Below are 21,484 nucleotides of genomic sequence, written 5' to 3'. Positions count from 1 at the left end.
CTGTATAGTAGGCCATGTATTCACCTACCAGACAAGTTTTGTGAATAAATACATTAAAAATATACACATATATAACAATATCAGGTGCCTCTTGCATTGGGCACCTTGAGTAGATTAGCCTCAGATCTTACAACAGTTCTGTAAGGTAGATACATCATCACTTATCTCCCTTTTACAGATGAGAAAGCTGAAAGAAGTTTGGAAATTTCCTCCATCACCCAGCTCCCAATGATTTTAATTGGAATTCAAACTTGTTTGATTCCTAAATTCAGATCATCATTCTGCCTGAAGAAAACAGTTTTTTGCTTAGAGAATAGAAAAATGGGGATAAGAAATCAAGAACTCATGTTATCACATACAAATTAATATTGAGGGTAAAAATACAAGTCACTTATTTTAGGAGTAATCTCCCAAGTAATTCACACATATACCCATCTTTAATATCTGTAATCATATGTTGTGTTTTGTAGAAGGCAAGTTTTATTGGTTTCATAATAGGCTTCATACATTTAGGGAGTGTCATAGTGCATCTAGTGGCAAAATTAGGTGGATTTCATTGGTCCCTACATGTGACTAGAGCCACAAAAGTCGAGGTTCAAAATTAAAGAACGGACAGAGTTGTTAATCTTTTTTGCAAGAACTGACAAGGATAGGTACAGGAATGGAAAACTGGAAGAAGTTAGGATTCTTGCATGAATTTAGTACTTTGCAGGATCCTCACTTAATCTTTTTTTTCCTTGAAATATATTTGATATATAACCCTCACTGAATTTTATAAGTATAAAACCTTACAATTGGAAGGAATCTTCAAAATCATCTAGTTCAGCTATCCTGTTAAGGTACTGGAAATACCTCTGCAGCACACCAATCAAAGGATCACCAGGCCAAGGTACTGGAAATACCTCTGCAGCACACCAATCAAAGGATCACCAGGCCTCGGCCCGAATGCCCCCAATAACGGGAAGTACATTCATTTATAAAAGTGTCTATTTCAGGACACCTGGGTGGCTCAGTTGGTTGGGCGACTGCCTTCAGCTCGGGTCATGATCCTGGAGTCCCAGGGTCAAGTACCGCATCGGGATCCCAGCTACATGGGGAGTCTGCTACTCCCTCTGACTTTCTCCCTTCTCTTGCTCTTGCGTGCTTGCTCTCTCTTTCTCTCTCAAAAAAAATTTTTTAAAGTGTTTCATTTATGGATAGTTTTGGCTAATGGAAAGTTCTTTAAATGAGCTGAAATCTTTTAACTTTCATTCAGTGATGATGATTCTGAGCTATAAGACCCCCTGAACCGAGGCACCTGGGTGGCTCAGTGGGTTAAAGCCTCCGCCTTCAGCTCAGGTCATGGTCCCAGGGTCCTGGGATCGAGACCCATGTCCGGTCTGGCCCTCTGCTCGGTGGGGAGCCTGCTTCCTCCTCTCTCTCTCTGCCTGCCTCTCTGCCTGCTTGTGATCTCTGAGACCCCCTAAACCAAAATCTCCCCTATGAGCCTTTGCTATACAGATCACCCTTCTTGGTACTTTGTCCAGGGTTTCAAATGTCCTTATGACTACAGCTGATCTTCTTGGATGCCATGGTAGGTTGTGCAGAGCCACTAAAAGTCAACAGTCAGGAGCGAGTGGGCCAAACCACTGCAAAACCCAGCAGTGTATCTGATCCTCTGCAACACGCTCCCCTGCACCCCCTTCCCCACCAACACCCAACCCCTGGAGGCAGCTCTTCATGGTGCTGAGCTTCAACTTGCCTTCACTGTTACCAGGATGGTGAGAATTAAAAGAGGCACACTCCAATTATTCAATCATGCTTGAGATCTAAGGCCCTGACAATCCTTAGAAACCTCTTAGAAGAAACCCCCTCATCCGTAAGTCAGCATTAGCATCTATCCAATATGCTGAAACCAGTCTTGACTGCTCTCTGTTCCTCAGACCCAAGAGAACTGACCATTCCACTACTTGGTCTAAAAAGGCCAGCCAGAAAAAATTCTAGCAAATCTAAGTCTTAGTGGAAATAGATCAAGTGTAAATAAACTATCATCCTCTTCCATCTTTTCTATAAATCTTTGATTTAGAACCTCCTCTCACAAACCATTTTGCAACCATTCTCCTTCCTTTCTATCTCCACCAATCAGAGAACACCCTGACTTCTCATCGCCGTGCTATAGAGAGTGCCTCAAATGTGAGGAGGAACCAGAAAAATAGACCCAGATGCTGCCAGTAAATAGAATTTGGGGCCAGCTGCTCATGTTCAAGGTGGTTGCACCTTGGTGCAACCTTGGTGGCAATGATTGGATAGAAAATATTCTTGTTGCAGAGTACCCAAAACATCTATATAAATACTTTCTGATAATAAAAGACATTAGTTATAAACAAAGAATCTATATAACCCTAACACACTATTTTCTGGACTTCTGTGCTGAAATCTTGTGAGAACCTTAACCTAAGAACTCACTATTAGTATGGGTAGAAAAATTCACTACAAAGTATAGTAAATTATCACCCTATGTATTTGAGAAACTAATGAATGTCTGAAAATTTGAATTAATTACATTTAATTGGAAAAGGACCAAGGATTTTATGGTTTTTTTAATTGAGGAAAATTCTATATATTCCCAATAAATTCAAAATAAAATAAGCTTTAAAAAAAAGCTTTAAAACATAAAAAGGGGGGGGCAGCAACTATAACAAAATGTGTAATGAGATTAACAGCACCTATGCTTCGCTTTACAGAATTCTTCTATACTCAGCAGATTAAAATATTCTATATTAATCTGTACATTTTTATTAAAAAAGCATCCAAAAGAAAAATAAGAATTAAACATTTATGACTGGAGTTAGTTGTAGTAAGGAACTGGATGTGCGTGTTTGACCGTTCTTTGTGCCTTCAAAGTTCTGCAGAAAATTCTGTCTTCTTTTGAGTTCATCCAAAACGACTGAATTATTAGATGCCAGACTCTGTGTCCTAAGGTATTAAACATAACACAATTATCTTCCAAAAGGGCCTGGATTTCTCACCAAAGCATTACACCTTCTTTTGTTACTTTGAAGCAGTATAACATTTACTAACACTAAGCTACATTTAGGTAAGTTAACCTTTAAAAATCTAAAGTGCTCCTTACATTTTAAAGACTTCACAATAGCACCTCAATTATTTAACACCTGCTTATCAAGAAGTTTCATGTTTTCAGAACATCTTTCCTTAGATCCAGTATCAATTATATTCTAGTCAGAAACAATAAGTTCCCAGGGCGCCTAGCTGGCTCAGTCGGAAGAGCCTGCAACTCTTGATCTCAGGGTTGTGAGTTCAACCCCCACTTGGGTATAGAGATTACTTAAATAAACAAATAAATAAATAGACTTTTTTTAAAAAGACAAAAAAGAAACAGTATGTTCCCTGAAAACCTCTCCTATACAACTGAAGTGTAATTTGTTTCTTTCTTGAGAAGTCCTATGAAAGAGAGAGAAGCCAACCATAAAGTTTTTCACATTGACAATGTTCCTTTCCAAGGAGCTGTGGGCTAAGTTAGTCCCTTATCCAACACACCTGCCTTGCTTCAGCCAAGGTACATTACTGTTTGGGCATTTTGCTTTTGACATTCCCCTTTTTCCACCTTGTCTCCTCTCTATCATGTGCTTGTTACATTGATATGCCTCAAAAATATGGCCTCCTGGGGCGCCTGGGTGGCTCAGTCGGTTAAGCATCTGCCTTTGACTCAGGTCATGATTTCAGAGTCCTGGGATCAAGCCCCGCATCAGCCTCTCTGCTCAGTGGGGAGTTTGCTTCTCCTCTCCCTCAGTGCTCTCTCTCTCTCAAATAAATCTTTAAAAAAAATGTGTCCTCCAGTAAGTGTTCCCCTAAACAGCTCATCACTCTTAATTCCACATCTCTTTGGCAGCTGTGAAGACCTTCTGCTTTGTCCTTTTTTTTTTTTTTTTTTAAGATTTTATTTAAGAGAGAAAGAATGCACATGAGAGAGAGCACAAGCAGGAGAAGGGAAAAGCAGTTTCCCTGCCAAGAAAGGAGCCCAATGTAGGGGGTTGATCTGGCACTCTGGGATCACGACCTGAGCTGAAGGCAATCGGTTAACCGACTGAACGACCCAGGCGCCTCTGTCCTTAAACTCTACTCCCAATTGAGGATGCAGCTCACGTCCCTGAGATCCAGTCATGTGCTCTACCGACTGAGCCTGCCAGACACATCTCTGTTTGTTTTGAGTTCAATTTGTGGTTTGTTGGTCTACTCAACTAAGGTATAAGCTTCCTATAAGTAGCAACAGCATTTTTTCATCTCTTTCTCCCTAATTCTTGTAACAGGGCACATAGATGATGTGCAAATGCTATCTTCCCTCCCTTCTCTCCTACATGTCTTTAATGATTATGTTTACAAGTCTTTCAAGAGAACCATATTAAAAGCAATTTTCAAGAAATCAAATTTCGGGGCACCTGGGTGGCTCAGTGGGTTAAAGCCTCTGCCCTCAGCTCAGGTCATGATCCCAGGGTCCTGGAATCGAGCCCCACATTGGGCTCTCTGCTCAGCAGGGAGCCTGCTTCCTCCTCTCTCTCTCTCTCTCTGCCTGCCTCTCTGCCTACTTGTGATCTCCATCTGTCAAATAAATAAACTGAAACTCTTTTAAAAAAATCAAATTTCTTGGGGTGCCTGGTGGCTCAGTCGATTGGACATCTGTCGTCAGCTCAGGTCATGATCCTGGAGTTCTGGGATCAAGCCCCACATCAGGCTCTCACTCAGTGGGGAGTCTGCTTTTCCCTCTGCCCCTCACTCCACTTGTGCTCTCTGTCTCTCTCTCAAATAAATAAAAAATAAATAAAATGTTAAAAAAAAAAAGAAAAGAAAAGAAATTAGGGGCACCTGGGTGGCTCAGTTGTTGGGTGTCTGCCTTCCGGTCAGGTTATGATCCCAGTCTTGGGATCGAGCCCTGAATTGGGCTCCCTGCTCAGCGGGAAGCCTGCTTCTCCCTCTCCCACTCCCTCTGCTTGTGTTCCCTCTCTCTTTCTGTCAAATAAAATCTTTTCTAAAAAAAAAAAAAAAAAAAAGTTTTTCTTAAGATTTCACAAATCTAAATTCTCAGGTGCATGTCAATGAGTAATTTCCCTTATCTGTTTTGGGTTTGACTTTGGTTTTTATTTCTGCTGTTGACAGAGAGAAAGGGAACCCACAGCTTGTTCATTTACACAACCATTGTTTACTTTGGAGACAATATGTCTTAATTTGGTACTTTAAAGCTTTGATATGAATTAAACAATTGTCTCAAGCAGGAAAGATCTGTTCCCTAATAAAGAATTGAAGATATGTTTTTAAAATGCAGACCTCCAAGAGAAACCTGGGTGGCTCAGCTGGGTAAGTGGCTGCCTTTGGCTCAGGTCATGATCCTAAAGTCCTAGGATCTGCTGCTCCACATTGGGCTCCTAGCTCAGGGAACCTGCTTCTCCCTCTGCCTGCCATTCCCCTGCTTATACTCACTCTCTCTCTGCCTGAAAAAAAAAAAAAAAAAAATGCAGACCTCCAGGGACACCTGGGTGGCTCAGTCAGTTAAGCATCTGCCTTTGACTCAGGTAATGATCCCAGGGTCCTGGGACAAAGTCCCATGTCAGGCTCCCTCTTCAGTGGGAACTCTGCTTCTTCCTCTCCCTCTACCACTACCCCCTGCTCATGGTCTCTCTCTTGCAGTCTCTCTTCAAATAAATAAAATAAAATATCTTATTTTATTTTAAAGGTTTTATGTATTTATTTGACAGAGAGAAAGAGATCACAAGTAGGCAGAGAGGCAGGTAGGGGGTGGAGGAAGCAGTCTCCCTGCTGAGCAGAGAGCCCGATATGGGACTCGACCCCAGGACCTTGAGACCATGACCTGAGATGAAGGCAGAGGCTTAAACCACTGAGCCACCCAGGCACCCCAAATAAAATATCTTAAAATAAATAAATAAATAGATAGATAGATAAGCAAACCAAACTGTAAACAATGTGTAGGTCACCTCAACAGAATGGCAATGGCAAAGGTTGAGGGATGAAGACTTCCAATTTTACTTTTAATTTCACAGATTAATTAATTAATTTATTTTAGAGAGACAGAGAGAGAGAGTGGGAGTGTGCCAGCTGAGGGAGGGGTAGAGGGAGGAGAAGCAGACTCTCCACTGAGCAGGGAGCCTGCCACAGGCCTTGATCCCGGGACCCTGGGACCACGACTTAAGCTGAAGGCAGACACTTAACTGAGACACCCAGGCTCCCTTACCTTTTACATTTCTGCATTACTTAATTTTTCAAAACAAAGTACACGATAATTTTATATAATAAAAAACTAGTAGGGGCACCTGGGTAGCTAAGTTGGTTAAGCTTCTGCCTTCGGCTTGGGTCATGATCCCAGGGTCTTGGGAGGGAGCTACATGGGGCTCCCTGCTCAGTGGGGAGTCTGCTTCTCCCTCTCCTTCTCCCCTGCTTGTGTTCTCTCTCACTCTCTGTCTCAAATAAATAAATCTTTTATTTTTTAAAGAGTAAAGTTATACACCCTAATTTTAAGACAAACTTTTTGAAACCTAAGAATATGAGGGGAATGTTCACAATGTACTATTATTTGAAAAAAGCACCATGCAAAAGAGGAAATATAGTACAGGTAAAATATTTAGACAAAATATATAGATCAATATATTCAGACTGAAGTGAGATAAACATATCAAATATAAAATAATTTTTTAAAAATATGTAAATGGGGGCACCTGGGTGGCTCAGTGGGTTAAGCCTCTGCCTTCGGCTCGGGTCATGGTCTCGGGGTCCTGGGATCCAGCCCCGCATTGGGGTCTCTGCTCAGCGGAGAGCATGCTTCCCCTTCTCTCTCTGCCTGCCTCCCTGCCTACTTGTGATCTCTCTCTCTCTGTCAAATAAATAAACAAATAAAATCTTTTGAAAAATAAAAATAAATAAAAATTTAAAAATTAAAATTAAAATTAAAAATATATAAATGGTAGGATGGGAGCACCTGAGTGGTTCAGTCAATTAAGTGTCTGCCTTTAGCTCAGGTCATAATCCCTGGGTCCTGGGATTGAGTTCCACATCGGGCTCCCTGCCTGCTAAGCGGGGAGTCTGCTTCTCCCCCTCCTTCCTGCTTGTGCTCTCTCAAATAAATAAAATATTTTTAAAATAATATAAAATAAATGGTAAGGTGATTATATAGGTGTTCAGTTCTGGGGCGTGTGGGTAGCTCAGTCGGTTAAGCATCTGACTCTTGAGTTCAGATGAGGTCATGATCTCAGGGTCCTGGGCTTGAGCCCCACGTTGGGCTCCAAGCTCAGTGGGAAATCTGTTTAAGGATTTCTCTTCCTCTGCCCCTCACCCGTGCTTGCACATGCATGCTCTCTCGCTCTCCCTCTCAAATAAATAGATAAATCTTTTAAAACAATTTTCAGTACTTCTCAAATATTCCATTATGACCATATTACTTTCATAATCTGAACAATGTTAAACAGATTCAGATGGAAAAAGTTGTTGGAAAGTAGTGGCAGCTCTTTCTCAATGGGTGTAGAACCCAAAATACAAGTGAAAACTTCCAACCCTCAGTTGAGCAAGTGTTTCATTTATAACACCTCCTTCCTATTTTTAGAAATAATTCAAGATTTGGTAGTAGGAGAGTAAATTTTGGTTCACATTAAAAATGAACTCTCTCCTATTATAGAAGAGATTTCATTGTAATTTGATGTCATTCATTCAGTGGAGACTGGCAGAATTACATGGCTATAAAAAGTTTATTCAGGAGTCTCCCACTAGGTAATTCAATACACCATTGATTTTAATCATTCCTGAGGAATAGTGGCTAATCAAACACATTTACATACACTTACCGTGGGGAATCTATTCCACTATCTCCAGCCATACTATGATTTTCTGTTCCTTCCACATGACTGTGTTCATGTTGGATATCCTGAGCCAACACTGGCATATGGGAAGTGTTGAAAAGTTCTACCTTTTGTGTGAACTGCTTTCTCATTCCCTGATTCAGAGCACTCTGACTCCAGCTCGCTGGTTTCTTTCCTGTGTCACTAACAGGGTCTTGCAGGGTTTCAGTCTCAGAATCGGCTTTCCTCGTGCTATAGTAACCAAATATCCTTCCATCAGCAGAGGCCGACACTTGTACACAGGTAGCAACGCTGTTTTCCTCTTCGTGGCTAAAACTGGGCTGAGTCCCCGAACTGAGACCACTGCTTTCAGCAGGGAGATTAGGTGTTTGGCTTTCACCTGAGTTAGTGAAAAACCCGGTGGGTTTGTAACATTCATTTCCTTTAAGCACCTGAGGCTCAGACCTGTGCATTTTGCTGCTGTACTCAGTCAGAGATCTCTCAGTCGCTTTTTGTCTTCCCAAATGATTCCACTTGCTTCTCCCTGCAAAGGAACACTGAATGTGGCCAGGCAGCATTTGACCTAAGTCGTCGTTCTCAGAAAAGTCCTCCTCATCTAGATATAATGAACTACAGGCACCATCATCATCTTCTAGTTCATTTTGATCCAAGGCCTGGTTTTCATCAGAAAGCCCTTCATCTTCTAGACCCACAGTCTCTGCTTCCTGGACAAATGTCTTTCTCATTGCTATTTCTTCTAAGTCTCTGTCTTGACTCTCAGGTTGTCTCAAAGAGTTCGTATGAACTGGGTAATCCAAAAGACCAAGATTTTGGAACTGGTGTATTGTTTTATCAACCAATCTACAAGCAGGGGAGGCATGGCCTAAAGAGGAACCTCGTGATGGCAGGACATGCTGTATTTCTTCGGCCTCACCTAATGCGTCGAAGTGAGAATAACTTTTCCTCCAGACTTCAGGGATTACCTCGTTTTTTCCACCGTCTACATCATATCTCAACATGCTTTCCCGGAAGGAACAACATTCACCGCCATTTTGCAAAACACTACACTGAGTGTAATTTAAGAGGGGACCTCTGAAGTCATCGCAGAGAGGTTTGATGGTCGGGTTACTCATACAGATGGACTCTGCCATCAGTTTATCTTCACATTGTTCAGCAAGACGCTGCTTGGCTTTACTCTTCAAGATTCTTGAGGAATCCAAAGACCTTGACCTTTGGAAAGGTTTTCCCTTTGGTCCAGCCTGACGGGGTCTCAGATCACTGGTCTGGGTGTTGTGCACTTTGGTCATGGGACTCCCTCGGTGAGAGAAGCCCTGGAAAGGATTACTGATTCTCTTCTTGTAAATCAAATGGGAACCCAGCACTGATAAATTCTCAGCAGGTGGTGTTTGAACTCCTGCTTCATTTGGGCTGTTAATTTTGGGGCTGGGCTGTGCAGCAGGGATCTTGGGATGTTTCTCCTGTTCGATGCTTCCTGGCTGAGGCTCGCTTCCCTGGCTCCCCACTCTGTGCCTCTTCCTCTGAGAATGGCCCCGCCTTCGAGGCTTCCCACACCGGCCCCGCCTTTTCCTAACTCCCTCTTTTGAAGGATATTTAGGCCTCGTGGTCAACCTATCAGTGGAAGTGCCCTGGCTATTATATTGTTTCTGTTCTTCGTATTTTTCCATTAAGACTGTATGTTTGATTAAGTTGTCAACGGTCAGAATGGGATTAATTCTTCTGATAATCTCATGTTCGACGTCTCGAGGGATATTGTCCAAGTCATCTTCATCTCGAACAGGCCATTCTTCTGGTGGGAACTGGGCAGAGAAACTGCTGTGTTCTGTTCTGGACTTCTCCTTCCTGGATATACTACGCCAGAAGAGGCTGAAGCCAAACTTCTTGCCTTTTTCTCTGTCTTTTGTGTCTGGTAACGGTTTGGCGCTTTCACTGATGATATGATCCCCAGACACTGAAACTGCTCGATTCCGTACCAAAGGTCTGGATTCCTGAAGACCTTTCTGGCCTTTTCTAGCCGTTTCCGCAGCCTCCGGTGTTGCCTCTACATCCTGAGCGCAGGGATCAGGGAAACACCTGCAAGACTGACAATGGGAAATGGGGGCAGCGTTTTCTTTGGCTGATTCTGCACAGCTGGCCACGCCCACCAGATAGGTAACGCAAGCCGGCCGCTGACTTTCATCCGATAGGTCTCTGTGATTTTTGTGGGGGGTTGTATTTGTGATGAAGTAAGTCTGAGGAGTGACGATGAAGTATCCCTCTCCAGTGTGATAAATTTTCCTTTCTTTAATCAGGGTTCCCAGGGTGGTATAGAGAATATCCTGAGATGGAATTGCAATGCCTAAAACAAACAAGCATTTCGTTATACTGATAGGTTTGGCATTAAAAAATATTTTAATGAGTGAAATCAGTAATGCAGAAATGACCACACATGTGCTTGATGAACCCACAGCTAACTATAACACAATTAATAAATGTAACTGCATTGCCGAAGAAGCATTCATAATAGTAACAATTTAACTGAGTAACAGGAATATAATTTGGTCTACACAAAGACAGGGCTAACTTAATGGTTAAGTAGAGAAAAAAAAATCTGAGTTCCCTCGAATACACACAGCAAGTTACACAACCCCATCATGAATTTAAATTTTGACTTCAAGACAGCATTCTTGGAAGCAAACACGAGTTTTTGAAAATCGCAGCTTCATTGCTTAAATCTTAAGAATCTAAAGAGAAAATGAAAACCAGTCTATGCCAGGATGGGGGCGAACTACCTAATACCTGTATTATGATAGTTTTTAAAAGTAGGAAGGTAGCAATTTTAAAAGAAATTTCCTTTTCTAAATAGCAGGGTTCAAAGATGTCTCCTTAGTGCAGTAGGCAGTGCATCAGTCCCAAATAGCAGGTTTCAAAATTGTATTTATATTGTGAAACATGTTTGTATAACACCGGAAGAAAATACCTCAATATATCAACATCTCCTTTGGATTGTGATACTATAAGTGGTTACTATTCTACATTTTCTTGATTTTTCTACAATAAGCATATCAATTTTATAATGGGAACATTAAAAATACTCTTCTACATCCATGCATTTTGGATATCACACAGCTGTGAGAAGATGGAAATAAATCAGTATGTAATACAGAAAGATCTCCGAAATTTTTTAAAAGATTTATTTATTGGGGGACACCTGGGTGGCTCAGTGGGTTGAGCCTCTGCCTTCGGCCCAGGTCCTGATCTCAGGGTCCTGGGATGGAGCCCTGCATTGGGCTCTCTGCTCGGTTGGGAGCCTGCTTCCCCCTGTCTCTCTGCCTGCCTCGCTGCCTTGTGATCTCTCTGTCAAATAAGTAAATAAAATCTTAAAAAAATAATAAAGATTTATTTATTGGGTCTGGGAATAGGGAGGGAAAAAATGAAAAAAGATAGAACTGGGGAAGGAGACAAACCTTAAGAGACTCTTAATCTCAGGAAACAAACTGAGGGTTGCTGGGGGATGGGTGGGAAGGATAGGATGGCTGGTTTATGGACATTGGGGAAGGTATGTGTTATGCTGAGTGCTGTGAATTGTGTAAGCCTGATGATTCACAGTCCTGTACCCCTGGGGCAAATAACATGTTATATGTTAATTTAAAAAAAGATTTATTTATTTGAGAGAGAGTGCGTGTGCACGAGGTGGGTGGGAGGAGCAGAGGGAGAGAGAGAATCTCAAGGAGACCTCCCACTGAGCTTGGAGCCTGATGCAGGGCTCAACTCAGGGCTCCATCATGCAACCCTGAGATCATGACCTGAGCCAAAATCAAGAGTTGGGCGCTTAAGTAACTAGGCACCCAGGCGCCCCCACCAAAATATTTTTTTAACTTAGGCAAGGTACAGACAGAATGTAAAGAAGGATCCAATGTATGTTATTTAAAAAAAAAATACATATGCTCAAATACCTTTTAGGAAAGTATACGCAGGAAAAGCTAAACAGTAGAAGCTGTCACCTCTGGGAAGTGGCAGTGGAAGAAAGGGATGGTGGGGAAGAAGAGGAATTTTTTTTCTTTTTTTGCTTTGTATTCCTTTCTATGGTATGATTTGCTTATGGCCATAGGCATTGTTTTTGCAAAAGTTCATCTGGAAAGTAAAAGAAATGCCCTTATCAAATTCATTGATGCAGGCCTTCTCCCAGCAGGGCTCTAATACAAGGTTCTACACTAGAGAAAAAAAAAAAAGTGGCTATCTCCCAGTTTATTTAAGAGGATTTATAAACAGAAAGCAGGCCAGGAACTAATAGAGAAAACTGGTCACGCTACCTGGGTAGTGTTGCTTCAAATGCTCCAACAGGGATTCCTGGGTCACCACGGTCTGGGCAGCATTCAGATCAGACACAGCACAGCAAAGAACTTCAGCCAAAGGTACAAACTGAGATTGAGCTATTGGATTCATTTGTACGGGGAAGACATCACCTAAATTGGAGGTTAAAAAAAAAAAAAGGAAAGGTGATAACATTTATAGTAAAAACCATTTGGGATTAGTGAACCAACAATAAAAACTGAATGGCACGTGGCATTACTATTTTTCTCATCGGTTCTTCCTCCCAATCTGATAACAGGAACAATGGTAGAAAGCATAGAAGAAAAAGGCTTACATTCGGGCCCCCTAGTTTTTTGTTGTTTTTTTTTTTAAAGATTTTAAAATTTATTTATTTGACAGGCAGAGATCACAAGTAGGCAGAGATGCAGGCAGAGAGAGGGGAGGAAGCAGGTTCCCCGCTGAGCAGAGAGCCTGATGTGGGGCTCCATCCCAGGACCCTGAGACCATGACCCCAGCCGAAGGGAGAGGATTTAACCACTGAGCTACACAGCGCCCCAATAAAAACTGAATGGCACGTGGCATTACTATTTTTCTCATCGGTTCTTCCTCCCAATCTGATAACAGGAACAATGGTAGAAAGCACAAAAGAAAAAGACTTACATTCGGGCCCCCTAGTTTTTAAGAAGTTTGTAGAATTTGTCAGTACTTTACATGCAAGAGGTAGTAAATTTCCGGATGAAAGTCACAAAGTGCTATCAGAGTTTAGGTCAGACAATGCTTACATGGTAATTCATACATTTCGAAGCACTTTTTAAAAATCATATTAGATTTCTTTTTTTTTTTTAAAGATTTTTTATTTATTTGACAGAGAGATTACAAGTAGGCAGAGAGGCAGGCAGAGAGAGAGAGGAGGAAGCAGGCTCCCTGCTGAGCAGAGAGCCCGATGCGGGACTCAATCCCAGGACCCCGAGATCATGACCTGAGCCGAAGGCAGCGGCTTAACCCACTGAGCCACCCAGGCGCCCTCATATTAGATTTCTGAGGCAGGCAGGGATGGAATTCCCATTTCTTTACTTAACATAAAGAAAGCCATACGGGTGCCTGGGTGACTCAGTCGGTTAAGTGGGTGCCTTTGGCTCAGGTCATGGTCCCGGGGTCCTAGGATGGAGCCCTTTATCGGGCTCCTTGCTCAGCAAAAAGCCTGCATCTCCCTCTCTCCCTCTCCTACTCCCCCTGCTTGTTTTCCCCCTCTTGCTGTCTCTCTCTGTCAAATAAATAAAATCTTAAGACACACACACACACACATATGTATACATATATACATATATATACATACATACACACACACACAATCCATAGAAAGCTCAAGTAATTGTCCCAAGGTCAGAAAGCAAGTGAAGTGACAAAAACAGGTCTTCTGACTCCTAATCCAGCATTTTCATCATTCCATATTTTAAAAAAGATTTTATTTATTTATTTGACAGAGATCACAAGCAGGCAGAGAGGCAGGCAGAGAGAGAGAGAGGGAGAAGCAGGCTCCCTGATGAGCAGAGAGCCCAATGAGGGGCTCAATCCCAGGACCCTGAGATCATGACCTGAGCTGAAGGCAGAGGCTTAACCCACTGAGTCACCCAGGTGCCCCATTCCACATTTTCCTGGTTGGAATGATTAGGAAGATTTGAAGAAGGAAAGGTCAAAAAATTTTTCCAAAAGCACGAAGACAGAGCAAAACCATGGAAAGAGGAAAGCACAAGGTATATAAAAGCACGAATAGAGTTATCCTGGTTGGATAGAGTTTAAGAGTTATTATCACACCAAAGTTGAAGACGGATCAGAAATGTAAGCTAGGGGGCGCCTGGGTGGCTCAGTGGGTTAAAGCTTCTGCCTTCAGCTCAGGTCATGGTCTCAGGGTCCTGGGATAGAGCCCCACATGGGGCTCTCTGCTCAGCGGGGAGCCTGTTTCCCCCTCTCTCTCTGCCTGCCTCTCTGCCTACTTGTGATCTCTGTCAAATAAATAAATAAAATCTTAAAAAAAAAAAAAAAGAAAAGAAATGTAAGCTAGACGGTATTGTCTTTCCTCCTTGCCAATGTCTTTTTTTTTTTTTTTAAGATTTTTATTTAGTTATTTGACAGAGTGACAGCTAGAGAGGGAACACAAGCTGGGGGAGTGGGAGAGGGAGAAGCAGGCTTCCCACTGAGCAGGGAGCCTGACATGAGACTAGATCCCAGGACTCTGGGATCTGTACTTGAGCGGAAGGCAGATGCTTAAGGACTAAGCCCCCCAGGTGCCTCCTCCTTGCCAACATCTTAAATAAATGTTCTTAACCTGCTGTTACTCATGTTAGAGTTTAAGATTCTGCTGAGCATCCAAGGGAATCACTCAATTACTTGGAAATGAAAGACTAGGACTCAGGAAAGAGATTTGAGAATCAACTAAAACAGAGAAGATCTGAAGCTGAGGAGGGCATAAGTTCTTCAGTAGGAGATATAGGAAGACAGCCAAGAAACACTAAACTGCGAGGCTACCTACAGTTAAGAAACAGTAGAAATAGGGACCCACAAAAGCAAGAAGGCCCAATAATGGGTGTAGGAGGTAGAGAACCAAAAGTGTGAGAAAAAGAGGCTCTGAAATGATAGTAAAACAACAGTGTCAAAATGCTTAAAAGGGATCAGAAAGGTGGAGGGAGGAGGAAAAGGGCCATTTTATTATTTTTTTTCCTAAGATTTTATTTGTCAGAGAGAGAGAGAGAGAGAGCACAAGCAGGGAGAGTGACAGACAGAGGGAGAAGCAGGCTCCCTACTGAGCAGGGAGCCTGATAGGGACTCGACCCCAGGACCCTGGGATCATGACCTGAGCCAAAGGCAGAGGCTTTAACCCACTGAGCCACCCAGGCGCCCCAGTCATTGTCTTTCTTGACTGAAAGGTGACCACTGGTGTCTTTCAAGAGAACTGTTTTCATAGAAAAGAACACAGAAACTAAATGTCAGGCTGAAGGGAAGGGAGTTAAGAGAGGGAAAAGGTAATGTTAATGGATCCTCCTTCCAGAGCAAGGCTTCTTAACTTTGGCACTTTTGACATTGGGGGCCAGATATAAAGTGACCAGTCATCTCAGTATGCTCAGGACTGAGGGGTTCCCTGGGACATAGGATTTTCCGTGTGATAACCAAGAAAATCAAAGGAAAACCAAGACGGTCTGCCGAGCCAGATAATTCTTTGTTGTGCAGAGCCGTCGAGGGCATTGCAGCGTGTTTAGTAGGGTTCTTGGTCTCTGCCACTTCTAGATGCCGGTAGCATCTCTCCCAGTTGCAGCAACCAAACAAGTTTCCAGACATCGCCAAACGTCCCCAGAAGGGATGGGGGAATGGAGGCAAAACTGCTCCAACTATAAACCACTGTTCTATACCATTTGTTGGAAAAATCGGATTCTGAAAGAGGAGAAACAGAACACAAACCAGAAGGGAGCAGGAACAAGTGAATGTGAACGTGTGTGTACATTGTGATTTTCTTAAAAGAAGAACTCTGCACATTTGCATCCAAAAGAAAAGGCTTCGAGGAAATAATGTACCTGTTTCCGGGAGAGAGAGAAGACCAGTAAGACAACAAGATCCCGTAGGACAAGGAATAGGAAAATGTGCAAAAGGCACAGGTAGAAGAACTGCCTTAGAAATAAGGAAGATGGGGCACCTGGGTGGCTCAGTGGGTTGAGCCTCTGCCTTCGGCTCAGGTCGTAGTCATAGGGTCCTGGGATAGAGCCCCACATCAAGCTCTCTGCTCAGCAAGGAGACTTCTTCCCCCCTCTCCCCCTGCCTGCCTCTTTGCCTACTTGTGATCTCTCTCTCCGTCAAATAAATAAATAAAATCTAAAAAAAAAAAAAAAAAGGAGGAAGGAAGGAAGATATGAATTCACCTGGACCTGAGAAAAGAGTAGAGGAGGGTAGAAGACCAGGAATCCACTGAAGCATAGAAAGAAATACACATGAGCACAGCAAGGTCCTCGATCTCTGCAAAGTTAAGGCAGGGAGAGAGAGGATAGGAATGGGAGGAGAAAAAAAACAGAAGTGAGGAGCTGAAGAGTGGAAAGGGGGGTTGAAGAGCCATTCCTGGAGTGTACTAAATTTCAAAAAATATATATGAATACAAGGATTATGAAGGAGCCCTGAGTCTAAAGATGATTGAAGTGTGGAGTGTGGTTGGTGGCAGGTGACAATCTGGAATGAAAAGGGTGAGAGCCAGGAAGGCCAGGTGCTTCTGAAACTTTAATGTGATAAGGGAGTCACTGGGGTGGGGTTGGGGAGGGAGTGCTAATGTGCGGATTCTGATTCAGAATGTCCGAAGGAGGGTCCATGATTCTGTGTTTCTAACAACTTCCCCGGTGAGGTCTTCTTGGGAATGGTAAGAGGGTGAGGGTGTTGATAATCACAGTGTTAAAGTAGCTAACCATTCAACAAACAAACATGGCCCTGGGGCTGCATGGGGAGTCAAGAGTAGCCAAAGGGTAGTCAAAGAATTGAGAAAACTTGGTTATACTGTGCAGGTGACTTGCCCAGTGACAGCAAAGCCAATACATTTTACTAGTTGAGGGGGAAGGAAGGTGGTGAGGACTGGCAAGGTGTGAAGTGTTGTAGCCAGAGCTGGTGAGTGGCCCATAGTATTTATTGTATCAGATGAAGATAGAGGACTTCCATAAGGAAACTGAGAAGCAGTTTGCTATACATAACACTGGTCTGTTTCCCTGTGTGCTTAAGCTTCTGTATCTGGCAGGCGGGGGCATCTCTGAGCTGGAAGGTTACAACACAGGCCAGAGCTGCTGTCTGCCACAGAGGTTAGGATCTCCTCTTGTGTGCTTGTGGCTATTCCACTGGATGGACACCAGGATACCTGCAGCATTCTGAGAAGCTAGGCTGAATGGCTAATCAGTATTTCAAAGGGCAGTGATGAGAGATGGGATTATAAAACTTAGTGTCCAAGTGAGACATTAGCTGAGCTAAACCTCAAAATCCTTCTAGAAAGTCTACCTCTAAGCTAAGGGTAATAAGCCTCTGCCTCTCTTCCGCCCCTCTTTGCCTTTCTTTTTTCCATCCACATCTGGGATTTACTTTCTTCTCTTTCATCTCCCTCCTCAACCAGAAAAAGTACAATTTCAAATACTTCCATGCTTCTTTAACATAACTCTATGTGCTTAATTTGAAATAAGTGACTTTAAACTTTTATAACCTTCTTCCTCGTCTCCCAAAACAATCTAAGAAGTGACTTTTTTCTTCTGTGTGATCTTGAATTACCTCCTCTCCGTCCCCCACCTTCAAGTGGACGAAAAGTCCTTAACTCAAAGAGGGTGGAGAAAGTTCTCTCCTAGAGGGATAAGGGTTAGAGTCCCGGCGAAGCATAGGGCAAAACCTAAAAAGGTTTTCGGTGGTTCAACTACACAACCTCAATACACCCCTACCCTAAACGCAGTCACTTTGAACTTTGCGATGGGGTAGGGAGGAAGAATTTAAAGGAAGGGAGAAGTGGCTAGAGTGTCAGCGTCTGACATCCCTGCCTGCCGCGCCCCCTGCCGGTAGCCGCCCATTTTTGGGCAAATGAAACAGGAAGGCTTCACCGAGGATGGGTCCAGTACTCAGGTCTCCACTGTGCCTTTGGGCTAGACCTGAAGCAGCCCAGTTTTTAGCTCAACTCTTAAGCTTATTTCCTCCTTTCATAGGAAAAATAGTCAAAACAGATTTTTCATAGGTCTGGTGGGAGGGATGCGTGGGATATCCCTGTACATTTCTTTGCAATCTCCCATATATCTAAAGTCAATTCGAAATAAAAGCTGAAAATAGATTGTTCAGAAAGCACTACTTTGAACAAGCAGAAATATGAGCAGCAGAAGTTTTTTCTTACATTTTAAAAATCCCAAACAAGTTCTTTTAAAGAATCCTGACACGGCTTGCCAAATCCAAAAACACTCCCAGAAATGTTATTCATAATTCCTACCACGGTGTGGGAATGAGTATTTTAAGAGCAAACAAACCTACAATCAAGTAGGAAGCCAAATTGCCTTTTTCTGCTCCTTAAAATTAATACAATAACATGTCCACTGCATTTTAGAGAACGTGTTAAATTGCATTTAACCTCCGGTTTGGCATTCCCTCTAAACAAAGCCTAGAGCAAGTTTCTCAGTACATTTCCTTCCCAGCCGTTGCTAAGAGACCTCTTCAGGTGCGTAAATCATCAAGGGTTCTTTTGTGCAAGAGAGCTGAGCGAACTCTGATGGGGAACTTCCGTGATAGACTCAGGAATCATGTTCACACTCTAGCCATCTTTTTTTTTTTTTTTTTTTTGTCTTGGTTACTTTTGCCCTTGGATTTTTGGAATGCAATAACCCTTAATAGAGTTTTCCACCAAAAATTAACTTTCTGTGTAGAAGATCCCATTTATAGATGTAACCAGATTTCTCAGTAAGTGAAAGCCAGTCCTTTGGCTTTATCCTCCATTACTGTGGAGTAATTGAAGAGGACCCTTAAGCCCGGGCCTGCTGTTGACTTTTGACCTTTGACCTGTAGAGGGGTTGGGAGGCCAGGAGAGGCTGCATGCCAGAGCAAACAGTTCACAACAATGTTCTCTCTGTTTACACAGTCTTGGACTCTTGGGTGCTGCAGAAATGGGAAAAGCATTTGGGCAGAAAGACTGGTTTGACGGAAATACCAACAAAGTCCGACTGTATATATTGGTGCCTACTACATTTCATGCCACCTTTTCTGCAAAGATTTTTGTTGCTTACCTTGCTGTACTCTCAAAGGATCTGGTGGGTATTTACTTTTTTTTTTTTTGAGTTTCCAAATTCTGATGAGGTTTTTTTTTTTTTTAAGATTTTATTTATTTATTTGGCAGAGAGAGAGATCACAAGTAGTCAGAGAGGCAGGCAAAGAGAGAGGGGGAGGCAGGTCCCCTGCTGAGCAGAGAGCCCGATGCGGGGCTCAATCCCAGGACCCTAAGATCATGACCTGAGCCGAAAGCAGAGGCTTAGCCCACTGTACCACCTAGGCACCCCTCTATGATGAGTTTTAAAACGATTTTTCTTTAAAAGCCCACTTTTGGGGAGAAGAATAAAAAACAGCGCAAGGCAAATTCAGTGTATGTAGTATATAGATCCCCAATCAGCAAGTAGAAGCGTGGAGTTCTGAATTGTCAAAGATTGTTGACCCCCAGTCAAGTCTAGAGAAGACCTCTTCTAGCTCGAGATCCTACAACTGTGACAAGAACCAGACTCCTGTGTGAAGCTATAAATTCATATAAGCCTGGGCGATCAATTCCTGTCCCTGGTGCCTTGTAACAGTGGCCAAGAGAGCCCCTGGCTGATAGGAGCACAACTCTAAAAGTGTGGCTTGCTCCTGAGCTGGTGACAGGAGCCCACCAACAGCCCAGTGTCAATAAAGTCCTCCTCTGAGGAAAAGGTGGTGGTTTCTTTGTCAAGGACACAAAGACCTCCTCCATACGCCCCCGCTGGAGGCCTCTAGAAGAATACCCTATCTTGACTGTTTCCTATCAGCAAAGAAAAGTGGCTAAAAGAGCCATTTCCTGGCCAAATCCTGAGATGTAAATACTCCTATCCTGGGGTCAAATATCAAGAGATATGTTCATGACAAATACGGACACAGCCGGACTGCCTTGCACCAGACCCCCCAGAAGGCAGCTGGAGTAGACCAAGCACACTGTCCCCCAGATCTGTGGCACTAGAGAAATCTTCTACCGGGGCCACTGGACTCCTAAATCCGCCAGTTACAGATCACCAGTTGGAAGCTTTGGTAACCTTACAGGAGCCTAAACTTTGCCCTCTGATAAATGGGCGCACTGGTGTCAGCACAGTAGCTGGCCCAGTGAGGTTATTTTCCCGGGGTAGTGAGATGGGGAGCACAAGCCAACAGAAGCGGGACAGCGGTGGGTCCCAGCATCGCGAGGGAAGGTCTAACGCAAGGGGAACAATACCCGGGGTCAAACGACACACTCGCTCCCCATCTTGAGAGGTTATCAGACAGCTGAGGGTGAGGTTTGCTAACTTAACCATTTTGGAGGAAAGAGCCAGAGGCAGAGAAAGCACACGATCCCAGACCCCTGGGGAGAAAGGCAGAACCCAAATCAAGAGGCATTCTGCTCGGTCCAATCCTGTGTTTGCTTTGTCCACTGAGAAAACTTTCGAAGAAAAAATGATCTTTATCTAAACGGAGTTTCTTTTGATAATTCAATGCTCTAGTTAAATTTCAAGGACTCAATTAAAGTTGTATATAAAAACTGTACCGTGGGGTGCCTGGGTGGCTCAGTGGACTGGGCCTCTGCCTTAAGCTCGGGTCATGATCCCAGGGTCCTGGGATGACTGGAGTCAGGCTCTCTGCTCAGCAGGGAGCCTGCTTCCCTTCCTCTCTCTCTCTGCCTGCCTCTCTGTCTACTTGTGATTTCTGTCTGTTAAATAAATAAATAAAATCTTAAAAAAAAAACACAAAAAACCTCTACCTTTAGAGGAAAAAAATTAAATACCATGCAATGTTAACACTTATCTTACGTTTTTAAGACACTTACACAAATTCCAAGAGGGTCTCTGTGAGGAGTCTAAATTCTGACATTTTAATTTGGGGTACTTGAATGTGATTTCAAAGTTCCTAAGAGAATGTGCTACCAAATATGCAAAACAGAAGACTTTTTTTTGCAAATTTGGAAAACACATCAGAACTTTTTTGTGTCCATAAAAATTAAATTCCAGGCAAAAAGAATCCCAACATTACTTATTTCATATTCAAGACACAAAATTCTCTCTACTCTAAAAATGTTGAGTCCCCATACAAGTTTATGGACTCCGTGCTAGACAGTCTGCCAGAAATTCATGCATTATTGACCTTCAAACAGTTTAACTGAGCAGCTCAAAGTCAGCTAATTACCTGCACACACGAAACCCGAGACCGTCTTTTTTCGGCGCCCGTACTGAATCACACTGTGAGAAAGGTATCTTCTACGTGCATTAGAGATGACAACAGAGCATGAATAAAACAGCCTGCAGATCCACTCAAGTTTAAATTAAAAAAAAAAAAAAAGGATGTTTTGTTCTAAGTAATCCAAGAAGCTTCTCTGATTTTTAAACTGCACTTTTATCCAAGACAGAATTTCCAGATTCCTTTAACATTAAAACTAATCCTGCACTTTTAAAAATGCAAGTATTTTGTAGTAATGTGTATCTCATCAGAGATAAGATTCTGTGCAGAAATCTCCATGGCTTGAAATAGTTAGATCTATTGTGTTATAACCTTAAATAGGTTCAGAAAAATCAAACAAAATTGGAACAAAAAAGAGAGATTTCAGGCCAGCA

At 42.8% G+C, this 21,484-nt stretch overlaps 1 protein-coding gene across 2 annotated transcripts; it reads right to left on the bottom strand.

The window, feature by feature from the left end:
• On the bottom strand, positions 1–21,152 carry STOX1 (storkhead box 1). 2 transcript variants are annotated; one of them, XM_082714741.1, is made up of 5 exons: positions 21,060–21,152; positions 12,146–12,298; positions 7,842–10,191; positions 903–2,955; positions 1–852 (listed from the first exon to the last, which is right to left on the bottom strand). In XM_082714741.1, the coding sequence occupies exons 2-4, from the start codon at positions 12,276–12,278 to the stop codon at positions 2,808–2,810; spliced, it is 2,631 nt and encodes an 876-aa protein (XP_082570867.1). In that variant the 5' UTR covers positions 12,279–12,298; positions 21,060–21,152; the 3' UTR covers positions 1–852; positions 903–2,807. The 2 variants fall into 2 exon arrangements, with proteins under 2 accessions (XP_082570867.1, XP_082570866.1); XM_082714740.1 differs by lacking the exon at positions 21,060–21,152 and adding an exon at positions 16,055–21,008.
• Positions 21,153–21,484: the final 332 nt, after the last annotated feature.

This window comes from Mustela nivalis (genome assembly GCF_964662115.1).
Source record: "Mustela nivalis genome assembly, chromosome: 2".
NCBI classification, from domain to species: Eukaryota; Metazoa; Chordata; class Mammalia; order Carnivora; family Mustelidae; genus Mustela; species Mustela nivalis.
Note: the sequence above shows the minus strand (reverse complement) of the source record. Positions and strands in the feature narration are given on the sequence as shown.

What these genes read in the sequence shown, in the direction of transcription:
- STOX1 (XM_082714740.1), bottom strand. Translation starts at nt 16,109, where the DNA reads ATGCTTCAGTGGATTCCTGGTCTTCTACCCTCCTCTACTCTTTTCTCA. An exon ending in TACTCTTTTCTCAGGTCCAG is followed by an intron (nt 12,299 to 16,054) that starts GTGAATTCATAT and finishes CCTCCAATTTAG; the next exon opens with GTGATGTCTTCCCCGTACAA. An exon ending in TTTGAAGCAACACTACCCAG is followed by an intron (nt 10,192 to 12,145) that starts GTAGCGTGACCA and finishes TGTTTGTTTTAG; the next exon opens with GCATTGCAATTCCATCTCAG.